Here is a 15,764-nt window from a genome sequence, read left to right as displayed (position 1 = left end):
CGGAATGATATCCTAAAACTATTTTAAATGTGCGAGAATTTTGCATACTTATTGAGGACGATTGAATGGGATGTTGCAACTTGCAACATGTTCAACATAGTTTTGTATCACTAAGCTTCCATAGAAAAGAACAAGACTGGCTGGCCGTGTGAGTTTGGTTACTCAAATCTAGAGGTAATAATAATAATAATAATATATTCCTTTATTTGTCCCACACCGGGGAAATTTACAGTGTTACAGCAGCAAAGTGGATAGCAAGAGATCATTCATTATAAATAAAAGATACATAAATTGTTATCAGTTTTCTGTGTGTTCTAGCTGTTATTGTTGACTCATCTGCTGGGAGCAGTGCTGGTTGTGCAGTCTCACAGCAGCGGGAAGGAAGGACCTCCTATATCTCTCCTTCACGCACTTGGGGTAAAGGAGTCTGTCACTGAACGAGCTTCTCAGTGCAGTGACAGTGTCCTGCATGGGGTGGGAGTCGTTGTCCAGCAGCGATGTTAGTTTTGCCATCATCCTCCTCTCTCCCACCACCTGCACTGAGTCGAGGGGGCAACCTAGGACAGAGCTGGCCTTCCTGACCAGCTCGTCGAGTCTCTTCCCTTCCGCCGCTGAGATGCTGCTGCTCCAGCAGACCACTCCATAGAAAATGGCCATGCCACCACCGTGCTGCAGAAGGTCCTTAGGAGTTCTCCCTGCACTCCAAAGGACCTGAGTCTCCTTAGCAGATAAAGTCTGCTCTGGCCCTTTCTGTATAGCGCATTGGTGTTTTCAGTCCATTCCAGTTTATTGTTGAGGTAGACACCCAGGTACTTATAAGAATCCATCCTCTCGATGTCCATTCCCTGGATGTTCACCGGTGTCGGAGGGACCTGGCTGCACCCATGGAAATCTACCACCTTCTCCCTGGTTTTCCCCGCATTGAACCGGAGGCAATTCCGCTGGCACCAGTCCACAAACTCCTTGATCTGTTCTCTGTACGCCCTGTCCTCGTTGCCCGTGATGAGGCCGACGATGGCAGAGTCGTCAGAGAACTTCTGTAGATAGGAGTCTGCGGAGCTGTGCTGTGAATGAATGAGGATTTCCATAGCATCCGGGTGAAGCAAGGTGAAGCTGGATGATGTTAGAGGCAGGAATTAGGTCATGAAGTCTTGAATCATCTCGGTCAATTTTACCCAGTGGTATGTGTGTGAGAGAGAGAGAGTTTTTTTATTATCATACGTATCGATAAAGAACAATGAAAGTTACTAGCAGCACAATAAATTTGAAAACAGTACTCAATAGGAAATGTAATAAGCAAACAAAAATAAGTTAAATTTTTTTAAAAAGCAATATAGTGCAAAAACAAAACAAAGCAAAAAGTCCTTAGTGCAACCCAGGCAGTCTGTAGTTCGGAGTTTAGTTGCAGTTCATAGTGTTCAAAGTTGGAGTTTGTAGTGTTCATAGTTTGTGCTGGGCCAATGGTTAATGACAATGGAAGGTGATGAAAAGAGGTGGTAGATTAGAATAACGATTGGTGTTATGGGCAGAGGTCTAACTGTTATGTTGTTGAGTAATTTTCAATAGTTTTATTGCTATAAACTGCGTGAGAAATCTGCTTGCTCTTGTATATTGTAGTAAATTGTACAGTATGTTTCCAGCAGAGGGAGCTCAGGAGCAACAATGATACGATGAGGGTTTTGTTGCTGATGTACTGAAGGATGAATATTTACCAAGGACACTTCAGTCAGGTGGCCCAAATTTATTATTCATCCCCCATTGCCCTCAGAATGGTGGTAAACTGCTGCAGTCCACAGTGCTGCTGGCTGAGGAGTTATCATATCATATCATATATATACAGCCGGAAACAGGCCTTTTCGGCCCACCAAGTCCGTGCCGCCCAGCGATCCCCGTACATTAACACTATCCTACACCCACTAGGGACAATTTTTACATTTACCCAGCCAATTAACCTACATACCTGTTGCTGAAGTTAGACTCAAACTTAGTAACTTATTTCCAGTGGCGCAGTGGTAGAGTTTCTGCCTTACAGCACCAGAGACCTGGGTTCGATCCTGACTACGAGTGCTGTCTGTATGGAGTTTGCACGTTCTCCCTGTGACTACGTGAGTTTTCTCTGGGCGTTCTGGTTGCCTCTCACATTCCAAGGACATGCAGGTTTGTAGGTTAATTGGCTTCTGTAAATTGTCTCTACAGTGTCGGATAGAACTAGTCTACAGGTGATCACTGGTTGGCCTGGACTCAGTGGGCCGAAGGAGCCTGTTTGCACGCTGCAAATTTAAACTAAACTAAGCTTAAAATAGTATGAGACTGGGTGAACCTATAGCTGGTGCCAGAGAATGCTCAGCCTGTAACTGCCTTGTAGAAATAAAGTCTAGGTAGCTGATCCAGTTAGGTTTCAGTTTACTGGTGACGTTTGATTATGTGGCGGATGGAGAGAGGGATTAGCAATGGTAATAATGCATCATTTTGGACGTCCTTGTTGGAGATGGCTATTGGAACTGTGGCTGTACATGTTATATGCCACTTGTCAAAACAAGCGTGAATGTTCACTGCATTATTAGGTCTTCTATGTTCATCCGAGAGAGACGATGGGGCTTTGGTTTAGCATCTCATTGAACAATTTAGTTTAGTTTATTATTGTCACATGTACCAAGGTACAGTGAAAAGCTTTTGTTGTGTCTAAAAGACTGTACATGATTACAAGCCATCCCCAATTTACAGATAAATGTTAAAGGGTACAGCATTTAGTGCAAGATGGCAGCTGTGGGAACACAGCACAGCCTTGGTACTTGCTCGGTGGTGTACTGGTGATGTGACTGCCATTTCCTGATGAGTCTGCACTCCGAACTTGGCTATTCTTTCAACGTGTACCTTGGTACCAAGCGTTTGTGACAGCTTGTAGAAAAAAAAACCAGAATAGGAACAGGAGTTGGTGGCTCGGGTCTCTGACCCACTCTTATCATTCAGCATATCTGTTGCTGAACAATTAAATTCATAGAGTCATACAGCATAGAAACAGGCCCTTTGGCCAAACTTGCCTATGTTGACCTGGATGCCATTTATGAGGATTTGTTTGAGGAAGTATCAGAAAGAATGAAGAGAGGAGAACAGGTAGGTGTAATAGATTTGGATTTTCTAAAGATGTTTGACAAGGACCATGCAAGAGGTTTTGTCAGGACAGCATCATATGGTGTTACTGATAATTGGCATCGACAAAGAACTGGGTAATTAGCAGGAAGAGATAAATGGGGCAAATAGAGTCTAGCGTCTCGGTAGGCATGAACAAGTTGGGCCAAAGGGCCTGTTTATGTACTGTACGGTTCTGACTCTAGAAATAAACAAAAGTAATGTGAACTGACTTTTCAGTGAAAGTCTCAGACCCTGAGCAAATGAGTGTGGCTGCTGCTAGAATGCCAGCCACAGTGACATCAGCTCGGCAGCCTTTAAAGAATTGTTCCCACATCAGCTTAATCTGTCTTTGTGAACTATGTCTCTCAGGGTGCTAAAGTGGAAGTTGCAGTGGTGATCTACGTGGGAGGGTAGTAGGCAGGTTGAGTAAGTAAAGGTAGGACAAGGCAACCCAACTTGGTGCTCTCCTTCCTGAGCATCCCCACCTTCTCTCTTACAGTTCCCCTCACCCACCTCTCATGGACCCTCCCTTCTTGGACCCACCCTTACTGCACCCACCCTCTGGTTTTCCAGGGTCTCTGTAATTTTTCATGGTTGGTAAAAATAATTTAAAATGGCTTCTTCCAGGCTCACCTCCACGTACCACCTGCTGCCTTCCCCGACTGTCCGCCTCCCTGACAGCGTCTCCATCTCCCCCCTCTGACTGATGAACTACCTATTTCCCCCCCCTCCCACCACTCCCCTTCCGATGAGATAACTACCACTGACTGAACCCCAAAACCCAAAACTAGTGCCCCCCCCCACCCATAACCTACCTCCCTCTTCCTGCATATCAGAGAGTAACTGTTGTTCTTGCTGTTTGCCACAGGAGGTTGTGAAGCTAATTTACAATACGTACAGGCAAGACGGTTTCTTCAGCCTGTGGCGAGGAAACTCTGCCACCATGGTCCGCGTCATCCCTTACGCTGCCATTCAGTTCTGCTCTCACGAACAATACAAACACGCTCTAGGAGCCTACTACGGAACCCAAGGAAGGTCAGTACAGGGCTGGGCTGTCACTGGGAGGTCTTCATCAGGCGATCGCTTGTACCCTTCTGCCCACTCCCCCTGTGGTTGGAGCTGCCGTTCAGTCACACTGCCTGCCTGCCCTTTCCCATATACCGTCTGAATTCTGTTGTCCTGTCTGGGGTTAATGGTGGAAGATATTTAGAATGTTCCAGGTCTGAAGAAGGGGCTCAACCCAAAACGTCACCTATCTATGCTCTCCAGAGATGCTGCCTGAACTGCTGTTACTCCAGCATTTTGTGTCTTTAGATTCTTTTAGACCTCTAGAGATACAGTACGGAAACAGGCCCTTTGGCTCACCGAGTCTGTGCTGACCAGGGACACCCTATATACCAGCACTATCCTACACACTAGGGCCAGTTTACAATTTTTACCAAAGATAATTAGCCAACAAACCTGTATGTCTTTGGAATGCGGGAGGATTTATGTGGTGATGTTTAGAGTTAGGACATTTCTTCAGACGAAGGGTAAGGGATATCGTTTGAAGAAGGGTCCCAGCACAAAACATCACCCCTCCATGTTTTCTAGAGATGCTGCCTCTCCCGCTGAGTTACTCCAGCACTTTGTGTTTCTTTTGTAAACCAGCATCTGCAGTTCCTTGTTTTTACACTCCCCATCCATAATTCTTCCTTCATTAGTTTTTGGAGCTGATTTGTGCTCAACTTTAAAACCGCTGCATCTGTCAGTTATCGCATTGCAGTACTGATCTTGGCCACTTGGTGACAGTGGGGAGCAATCTGATTCTGCTTCCCAATTCAAAGTTTGACTCCAGCCTCAACATCCAATGTAATCATGTCAGTGGAGATTCCTACTGCACGTTCAAAGTGTGTGAGATGTAGCCACCATAAGTGTGACCGGGCTCAAGTGTACGTCTGGAAGAGCTGCGTTTCACAAGACAGTAGCTCTTCAGCTCATCGATGCCTCCCTTCCACAGCCCTCTCCAATACAGTTTTACCCCTCCCACAGACAGCAGCACAGTCTCTATCCAACAGAAAGGACCTGTGCAACATTCCCTTGGATATGGACTACCAGCCTTTGAGTTTGGGAGTGAGCCTGTCTTTGAATCCATCGATGACAATTTACAGAGGCCAATTAACCAACAAACCCATACGTCTTTGGGATGTGGGAGGAAATTGGAGCACCCAGAAAAAGCTACACGGTCACGGGGAGAACGTGCAAATTCTGCGCAGACAGCACCCGAGGTCAGGATCAAACCAGGTCTCTGGCGCAATGAGGCAGCAGCTCTACCAGCTACGCCACTGTGACTGGTTGACAGTCAGAGGGCACTTAGTGGGCCATTGAGCCTGTTTCCGTGCTGTATCTGTCTCTGACTCCATAACACAGGGAAATCTATGGTGGAGCTGTGACCAATGGCCTGTAGTGTTGTTTTTATCCAAGACTAAAAAAGCTGTAATGAGGAAACATTTACAAAGTAAGGAATGTTTGTACTGCAGTAAAATAATAACAAAAGCACTTTCCTTGGGCTGGGAATCATCATTGGGGTGTGTAGTTTCCAAAACGCTGCCCGTCTGCCTATGTAGCATTGTCGGGCAGATTTGGTGCAAGCCCATGTGTTGCTGTTGGACTCCACATAGAGTTTAGCGACAGGGTGGAGTGACAGATATGGCATCTGTACTTAGTAACCTCCATCTGCAAGTCAGGGACTTGTGTGGGAATGAGAAATGTAAACCCATTGGATGCCCAGTAGTACAAATCCTTCCCTCCGTAACTGTGGAGTAGCACCTCCAGTGAGAAGACTTGGGTTATCCTTCAAACTCTGCTCCTGAATTACTTTGAAATGTTCCCTCAGTTTGGAGAGAATTTCCAGAGTTGTTTCATTGTGCCAGATTTTGTAGGTCATCTGTGACACTACCTGATATGTAGAAGGAAAGAGTGTAGAGCTTATAATTGTCTCAATGCCATTTTAGAGTTATGTGATCCTCGACGGCTGTGACAGAACATTGAGTTTCTATTTATCCCTTTGCTCTGTGCCAGGCCGCTCCCTCCTTTACCACGGTTGCTGGCGGGTGCAATGGCAGGTACTACTGCCACCACACTAACCTACCCACTGGACCTGGTGAGAGCACGAATGGCTATCACCCCCAAGGAGATGTGAGTAGTCAGTGAATAACTTTGTGAGCTGCAGCTGCCCAGCAAACCCTCACACTATCACAAACCTGAGCGCATCCACCACGCACCGACTCGCACCGAGCCTTGATCACTCACCGTGCCCCCTGTTCCCCACAACAACCGCATTAAACAGTCACATTCTCTTTCGCCGATTTCTCAGTTCAGTTTGGTTTATTGTCACGTGTACAGTGAAAAGCTTTTGTTGCGTGCTAACCAGCCAGCAGAAAGTCAGCTTCTCCACATTCAACCCCCTCCCTGTCTCTGTGATCATGATCTACCTTCTCAACCTGCCCCTCACATTCCCATCTCTTGTGGCCAAGCATTCGGAATGACAGGATGCCCGTTCTACTGCTCCCTGCCATGGCTCCACCTAAATCAGGCTGCAATAATATATTCCTTTATTCGTCCCACACCGGGGAAATTTACAAGGTGCACTTGGTGTGTGTTCATACATGGCAGTTTTAATTACTCAGTTAACCAGTGGGTTAAGTACAGCACTACGTGATGCCTGTGCAATAATTGCATTAAATGCCTTCCTGCTCTTTTCCGACAGCCCTCAAAGTGCTTTCATGTTGTGTTTGCATACAAGAGTAGAGCACAGAAACAGGCCCTTTCGCCCACAGTGTCCATGTCGAACATGATGCCAGGTTAAACTAATCTCGTCTGCCTGAACATGATCCATCTCCCTCCATTCCATCTATATCCATGGGCCTGTCTAAAACCTCATATCCACTATTGGTAAACCTCTTTTGCTGTCTCCAAAGTGTCCACATCCTTCCTGTAATGGGGCAATTAGAAATGCACACAATATACCAAATGCAGCCGAACCAAAGCTGCATCATGACTTCCTGACACTTACGCTCAATGCCCTGACCAAAGAAGGCAGTATACCATATGCCTTCTTTATTACTCTATGCTGTATACTTTCCCCTTAGATTTGACTTCTTGAAGTGCCATACCACACTAGCTTGGTTTAAACTCCATCTGCCCATTTTCTGCAAAACAGATCTATATCTCGCTGTATACTTTGTCAACCTTCCACACAGTCTACTTGAAAGTTTTTATTGTATCTACATTTGCTCTTTCACACATCGTGTGAGCAGCATATTTGCACACGCCACATCTGGTTTTGTTTTGCCAATATCGTTTGAACTGTCTTTGGAGTCCGTTCTTGTGCGCCAAGAAACAGTTCTTGGTTATCAACTGATCGTGGCTTCCTGCTGGAACTATGTTGTGTCTGTGACTTGTACCCACAGGTATTGTAACATTTTGCATGTTTTCATCCGGATAAAACGAGAAGAAGGAGTGAAGACCTTGTACAGCGGCTTTACACCAACCATCCTTGGAGTCATTCCTTATTCTGGTCTCAGCTTCTTCACTTATGAGACATGCAAGAAATTACATGCAGGTAAGGCAGCAGCTTGTGAGACCTTGGGCTTTGGGAATGGCTTTGAGTTCAGAGCCCTGATGATGGAGTTGGAGTAGAATTTGGCCGCAGTCATGAGTATAGTGAATATAGTAATGGTCTGAATGTGCATCCTTGCTGGGCACTGGTGTTGAAGATTATTGTGGACGAGATAATAGACAATAGGTGCAGGAGTAGGCCATTCAGCCCTTCGAGCCAGCACCGCCATTCAATGCGATCATGGCTGATCACTCTCAATCAGTACCCCGTTCCTGCCTTCTCCCCATACCCCCTCACTCCGCTATCCTTAAGAGCTCTATCCAGCTCTCTCTTGAAAGCATCCAACGAACTGGCCTCCACTGCCTTCTGAGGCAGAGAATTCCACACCTTCACCACTCTCTGACTGAAAAAGTTCTTCCTCATCTCCGTTGTTGTCTATCCTCACTGATTATGGTCTGCAGGTCAGAAAGTCAAGGATGCAGTTGCAGAGGGGAGGGCGGACTCCCAGGTCAAAGGGTGTGGAGATGAGTTTGGTTGGGAGATAGAGCTCGAGTCAATAAACAGGAGACTGACGTAGGCATCCCAGCTAACCAGATGTTCCAGGGATTGGTGAAGGACCAGGGAGCCAGTGACATCCATATCCCATGCATGCTAATTTAACAATAAACATCTGCAGTTCACTGGAACTAAGTTGTGAATCTAACCAGGGTAGAGGCTACTTTAGATGTGGCTGAGTGTACTGAGAGAGGAATCATTTGTAATTTTATGGCATTGGGTCGTAAGGGGTAATCCTAATCGAAATATAGAATTCCATTTACTGTGACAAACCAAAAACACATGCTTAAAGCATTTAGCAGACGGGATGAGCTGGCCAAGATAGATTGGGAAGTTAGATTATAAAATACGATGGGAAATAAATAATGGCAGAAGCTTCTATAAATATTTCATGGTGGCAGCAATGGAGCGCTAATGAGGCTGAAACAGACACCATGAATGGCAGGGTGTTGGAGCAGTGAGGGGCAGAGAGACCTCGGAGTACGTCAAAGACCCGGAAGAAGTTGACAACGCACTAGAGCCCACATGGTTAGTGAGGCAGATGGATGCAGGCCATCGTAATTTGGAGCATTGAATACAAAAGTAAAGAGGTTATGCTCCGGCTTTATAAAACCTTGTTCAGTTCTCACCTGGAGTATTGCATGCAGTTCGGGTCACCACCCTGCACGACAGATGTGATGCACTGGAGAGGCTGCAGAGGAGATTCACTTGGACATTGAAACAAGGAACTGCAAAAGCTGGTTTATAAAAGAAGAAACAAAGCGCTGGAGTAACTCAGCTGATTTACACCAGGATGTTGCATGGGATGGAGTGTTTCAGTTATGAGGAGAGACTGGAGAGGCTGAGTCTGTTCTCCCTGGGTCTGTATATAAAAATTAAGGTAGACTGCAAGAAACTTTTCCCCATATCAGAGGTGGATAAATCTTAGGGTATCTGGGTTTAGGGTAAGGAGGAAGCAATCCAGAAGGGATCTGAGTGGGGGAGATACTTTTCACCCAGAGAGTAGAGAGTACCTGGAACACATGGCCCCAGAGAGTGGTGAATACCTGGAACACACTGCCCCAGGGAGTGGGGAGTAAATGGGACACACTGCCCCAGGGAGTGGGGAGTAAATGGGACACACTGCCCCAGGGAGTGGGGAGTAAATGGGACACCTGCCCCGGGGAATGGGGAATAACTGGAACACACTGCCCCAGGGAGTGGGGAGTAAATGGGACACATGGCCCCAGGGAGTGGCGAATACCTGGAACACACTGCCCCAGGGAGTGGGGAGTAAACGGGACACCTGCCCCAGGGAGTGGGGAGTAAACGGGACACCTGCCCCGGGGAGTGGCGAATACCTGGAACACACTGCCCCAGGGAGTGGCGAATACCTGGAACACATGGCCCCAGGGAGTGGAGAGTAAATGGGACACCTGCCCCAGGGAGTGGGGAATACCTGGAACACACTGCCCCAGGGAGTGGAGAGTAAATGGGACACCTGCCCCAGGGAGTGGCGAATACCTGGAACACACTGCCCCAGGGAGTGGGGAATGCCTGGAACACACTGCCCCAGAAAGTGGTGAATACCTGGAACACACTGCCCCAGGGAGTGGAGAGTAAATGGGACACCTGCCCCAGGGAGTGGCGAATACCTGGAACACACTGCCCCGGGGAGTGGCGAATACCTGGAACACACTGCCCCGGGGATTGGCGAATACCTGGAACACACTGCCCCAGGGAGTGGCGAATACCTGGAACACACTGCCCCAGGGAGTGGAGAGTAAATGGGACACCTGCCCCAGGGAGTGGGGAATACCTGGGACACCTGCCCCAGGGAGTGGAGAGTAAATGGGACACCTGCCCCAGGGAGTGGCGAATACCTGGAACACACTGCCCCAGGGAGTGGGGAATGCCTGGAACACACTGCCCCAGGGAGTGGAGAGTAAATGGGACACCTGCCCCAGGGAGTGGCGAATACCTGGAACACACTGCCCCGGGGAGTGGCGAATACCTGGAACACACTGCCCCGGGGATTGGCGAATACCTGGAACACACTGCCCCGGGGATTGGCGAATACCTGGAACACACTGCCCCAGGGAGTGGCGAATACCTGGAACACACTGCCCCGGGGAGTGGCGAATACCTGGAACACACTGCCCCAGGGAGTGGCGAATACCTGGAACACACTGCCCCGGGGAGTGGCGAATACCTGGAACACACTGCCCCAGGGAGTGGCGAATACCTGGAACACACTGCCCCAGGAGTGGGGAGTAAATGGGACACACTGTCACATATTTACCACACAGAGGGTGGTGGGTACATGAAATGAGCTGCCAGAGGAAGTAGTTGAGGCAGGTTCTATAACATCATTAAAAAGACATTTGCTCAGGCACATGGATAGGGAAGGTTTAGAGGGATATGGGCCAAACACGGGCAGGTGGGACTAATGTAGAGGGGCATTGTGGTCAGCATGGGTAAGTTGGGCCAAAGGGCCTGTTTCCATGTTTGATGACTCTATGGTGTTTTGGAGCATTAACCCACTGTGCCACTCTTTATCACACTTGCTTTCAGAGTACACAGAGAGGCTGCACCCGTACCCCCATGAGCGGCTGTTGTTCGGAGCCTGTGCTGGCTTGATCGGTCAGTCAGCCTCCTACCCGCTGGACGTAGTGCGGCGGCGGATGCAGACAGCGGGTGTGAAGAGCCACATGAAAGGCGGCATTGTGGAGACCATGAAGCACATTGTGAAGGAGGGTGGTCTGATCGGTGGCCTGTACAAAGGCCTCAGCATGAACTGGGTCAAGGGCCCCATTGCTGTGGGCACCAGCTTTACCACCTTCGACCTCATGCAGATCCTGCTCCGCAAATATCAGGAGCACCACACCTTGTAGAGGTAGTAATGGGAAGGCCAAGGCCTCAGGAACCCGAGAACTGGATCAACATCCGCACGTGTACACTACAGTGTCCAGGGTGGGAATTGACAATGACTGGACCGGTATTTATCAACTGGATTTACAGTGTGCTGTGCTACGGAGGTCGGTGGTACTGATAGCTCTTGTAGCACATTCCTCCGAGCACAATCACATAACCTGATTTAGTATTGATCTTTGTTGAGGCTCTCGGTTGCCAGCTTTTCAATTTAAAGTTGTAATGAGTTAAAATAATACTGGAATGCTGATCGCTCCCCGCACGACTTCCCGGCAGCTCTGAGTGACAGGGAGTGGCTCCCCTGCTAGCCCAGCTGTGAAGGGAGGGGCGGCTTGGAGTTTTGCACACAGGTTTGTCGCCAACCAGCAACTTAGTTTTGCAGGAGGGTGAGGACTGGGGAGGAGAGGGATGGCCGCTGTTTGTCGGGCTGAGTGGGAGAATCGCACCAGCCACGGCCCTCGGTCTCGAACCAGCTCCTGAGGACTAATACCTCTACTGCTGTATCCCAGTGGCGCACTCGATGCCTTCAGAGGGGCCTGGATTGATTAGGGTGAGGCATTCAAGTGAAGGGTTTGCAGGTTCCCATTGCAGGAGTGGACTGATGCCAGGGTGCAGTTCTCCAGCTGATCTTTATTTTGGTTTTAAAGTAATTTATTTTAGTTTTACAAACTACTTACATACTGCCCGACTGCACTGTGAACTGGACAAAGTTCTCTCCTGAAGTGGTCGATGTGGTGGCTGACCTGAACCTTTCCATTTTGGACTTTTACTTCAATCCGTACAAGCAGCCAGTAATTGCCTCTTACTCCGTTCTCCCACTTGTGATAAAACATTTATTGTTGCCAAACATTTGCCTCTCTTGGTTGAAAGATTTTGTAAGAAATTGCACTAATAACATTTGGTATTTGGTAAGGGCTTTTTGTCAAGCTCTTGACCTGACCTTGTGTAGAACACTAAGTTTCAGGAGCTGTTGACATTTTAAGGAATCTTTGGCATCTTCACTTTGGTAACGGCCACCTCGTGACTCAGCAGCTGTCCTGAGCGTGCTGGGCTGGGCTGGTCATCAGGCCTGCTGCTGCCAGATTAGTGTCTGTGGCTGGAATGTGCCTTCAGGTGGCTGTGTCGGGAAACAGGGTGGACTCCAATGCTTCTCATCAGCCAGCAGTGGAGCTGCATATCAAGAGGACCTGGTAACTATTGCTGTGCGGAGCAATGGGGATGTCACCAGGCGTGGGCGGAGGAGTCGGGTCACGTGAAGGTACTGCTGTTGGGGGCAAGCTGCTGCTCAATGCCTGATGGGCCTCTTCTGGAGGTCAATGACTCCTGAGTTCCTGTTCTCAGTAACTCCTCCTTCTGTTCCGTGTTTACATGTGCCACTCACTGCTCGAGACATCCCAAAGTCCTTTATAACCAGTCATGTACCTCTGTGCCATTGTAATGTATGAAGCTTGCACACAGGCAGCAATGTGAAGGGATAGATAATGGCCTGGATTCTGCGAGGGAATGTGGGGATACAGTTTAAAGTCTTCACCAAAAGACAGCACCTCTGACAGGGCAGCACTCCCTCCCTTGTTGGCTTGAACCAACTACATTCACTGAGGTCACACTGGGTTACGGCTAATGCTTTGTTGGGGAGCTAATTTGAGTAAACTGTTTTCTGTGTAGAACGGACCACATCTCAAAAGACCTTAATGATACGACAGGAATGAGAGCTGTCAGAGGGAACTTTCTCCCTTATCAGAGTAATGGTAAGACCGGGCAGTGGAAGGTGGTGTCAGTCGTGCTTCAGTAACTCAGTGACTCAAGGATCCAGAGCAGAGTAATCCAGGCTGGTACTCAAGGGGTGCCCAACGGTGGGAAACATTACAGGTGTGGCTGCTCTCTGAGGGGAAGAGGTGCTGTATGTTGTGATCAATGTCCATCATTCAGCCTCTCGCACTGTGACTTTGAACCCGCCCTTGATCTCGTAGCTGTTTGTGGGAGCTGGCTGTGTGGAGCAGTGCTACTGTTCCACGATATCATGGTGGTTACCGCCCATCAGCTGGTTTTGAGTGCAATATCTTCTGGGAGGTTTGGAGGCTGAGAAGTCGGGGATTTGCCTTCCCAGAAGTGGCTTCAATTCAAAGTGTTAAACTGTATGCAACTGTTTGAATGATTTTTGTTAATACAAAATAAAATTATTTAAATAAAAGAAAATCTTGCTTTTGTTTAAAAATACCAAGAAACATAGAACAGTACAGCACAGGAACAGGCCCTTCAGCCCAGTGTCTGTGCCAAACATGATGCCAAGCTAAACTGCTCTCCTCTGCCTGCACATGATCCATATCCCTCTCCATTCCCTACATTTCCATGTGCCTATCTAAAAGCCTCTTAAACACCACTATCATATCTGCCTCCACCACCACCCCTGGCAGCACATTCCAGGCACCCACCATTCTCACTGTAAAAAAAACTTGCCCCAAATAACTCTGCTCATCTCACTTTAAAGCTATGCCTTCTAGGCTTTGACATTTCCACTCTGCAAGAAAGGTTCTGACTGTCTACCCTATCGATGTCTCTCATAATTTAATATTCTTCTATCATGTCTCCTTTCAGTCTACGACATTCTAGAGTAAACAATCCAGGTTTGTCCCACCTCTCCTTACAGGTAAAACCTTCTGAGGGTTGATGGGCACCGCGGTCCGACAATAGACAATAAACAATAGGTGCAGGAGTAGGCCATTCAGCCCTTCGAGCCAGCACCACCATTCAATGCGATCATGGCTGATCACTCTCAATCAGTACCCCGTTCCTGCCTTCTTCCCATACCTCCTCACTCCGCTATCCTTAAGAGCTCTATCCAGCTCTCTCTTGAAAGCATCCAATGAACTGGCCTCCACTGCCTTTTGAGGCAGAGAATTCCACACCTTCACCACTCTCTGACTGAAAAAGTTCTTCCTCATCTCCGTTCTAAATGGCCTACCCCTTATTCTTAAACTGTGGCCCCTTGTTCTGGACTCCCCCAACATTGGGAACATGTTTCCTGCCTCTAATGTGTCCAATCCCCTAATTGTCTTATATGTTTCAATAAGATCCCCCCTCATCCTTCTAAATTCCAGTGTATACAAGCCTAATTGCTCCAGCCTTTCAACATACGACTGTCCCGCCATTCCGGGAATTAACCTAGTGAACCTACGCTGCCCTCTGGCACTGTTACCCACCGGGGTCACCTGCACCAACCCTACTGTCACCATCGACTGCCCATCTATCAAGTGAATACCGAGCCTGTCCTCACATCCCATCGCTGGAGTTGCCATTGGTGCCACCCCTGGGCAAAGAAGCGGTGGCAGTGGGGTGAAGGGATCAACAAATCTGGGCTCTTCCTCCCAGGCTAGTGGAGACACTGGGACAAGGATAACCAAACACAAAGTGCTACGATGGGCCACGTTTCGACAATGAACCATGGTGGAGATGATAGCGACCGGTAACCAAAAACAGGGTTGAGTTTAAAATGTCCAAAAGCAGGAATGAAAGAAGGGTCCCGACCTGAAACATCGCCTATCTGTGTTCTCCAGAGTTGCCTGACTCACTAAGTTACTCCAGCAAAAGGACACAAATTGCTGCAATAACTCTGCAGGCCAGGCAGCATCTCTGGAGAACACAGATAGGCGACGTTTTGGGTTGAGACCCTTGTTCAGACTCTGATTACTCTGGCACTTTCTGTCTTTGTTAATGACAGTGTAATATTCAGGTTTGTAGAGGGAGCTGTGGGTGCAATTACAGAGGTGGTTGAGCAGAAATCTAGTCGGTGTGGGGGGTTGTGGGTTGTTAGTGGTAGGCATGTTACAATGCAAACAAGGATCAACACTCCCAATTCAAGCTGTTGCCAGGCTGGTGCTGTCCATGGGGAGGGGAGGGGGATTTGGTGCACATCTGACTGGGTTAGCAGAGTTTTGGATAAGTGTAAGGCTGACAAGGAGAGGGGTAAGGCAGTCGGTCGACACAGCACGAGGCTCAACTGCAGACCTTCACAGGGCCCCTGGAGTGAGAGGGCTGTGTGCTGGTGAATCACCTCGCCGCCCCAGATCTTAGCCTGCTCAACAGCAGAGGGCACTGTTTCACAGGACATGGCCTGAGAATCTGGAAAACTGCAGATGCTGGAAATCTGAGATAAAGACCAAGCTCTTATGAAGGTGTAGACACAAAGAACTGCAGATGCTGGAATCTTGAGGAAAACACGAAGCGCTGGAGTAACTCAACGGGTCAGGCAGCACCTGTGGAGGAAATGGACAGACATTTCAGATCGGGACCTTCAGTTATTGTAGCGGGGGGAGAAAGCTGTAAAAGAGAGGTGGGTACAGGTGGGGGGGGGGAGGTGATTGATGGACAGAGTGAGTGACAAAAGGTTAGGGGTGAAAAGGAGGAAAAGGAGAAAAAGGGTGTCAGAAAAGGAGAGGAGCAAAATATAAAGTCGGAGGGATATTGAGGGAAGGGGATGGGGAGGGGTGGGGTGGGATAGTGGGGACAAATGGGTGTGTGTCAGGAGGGAGGTTTACTTAAAATTGGAGACTTCAATGTTACAACAATG

The 15,764-nt window shown here is 48.3% G+C and overlaps 1 protein-coding gene across 1 annotated transcript in view; it reads left to right on the top strand.

Moving 5' to 3' along the window:
• slc25a42 (solute carrier family 25 member 42) overlaps positions 1 to 13,371 on the top strand; it is a 33,362-nt gene extending 19,991 nt beyond the window's left edge. Inside the window, exons 5-8 of the mRNA XM_078423732.1 lie at positions 4,001 to 4,167; positions 6,193 to 6,309; positions 7,584 to 7,735; positions 10,841 to 13,371. Of these exons, the coding sequence (XP_078279858.1) occupies positions 4,001 to 4,167; positions 6,193 to 6,309; positions 7,584 to 7,735; positions 10,841 to 11,160 (756 nt within the window). The 3' untranslated portion in view covers positions 11,161 to 13,371. The remainder of the gene's footprint in view (positions 1 to 4,000; positions 4,168 to 6,192; positions 6,310 to 7,583; positions 7,736 to 10,840) is intronic.
• The last annotated feature ends 2,393 nt before the right edge of the window (positions 13,372 to 15,764 follow it).

Source organism: Rhinoraja longicauda, chromosome 28 (genome assembly GCF_053455715.1).
Source record: "Rhinoraja longicauda isolate Sanriku21f chromosome 28, sRhiLon1.1, whole genome shotgun sequence".
NCBI classification, from domain to species: domain Eukaryota; kingdom Metazoa; phylum Chordata; class Chondrichthyes; order Rajiformes; family Arhynchobatidae; genus Rhinoraja; species Rhinoraja longicauda.
Note: the sequence above shows the minus strand (reverse complement) of the source record. Positions and strands in the feature narration are given on the sequence as shown.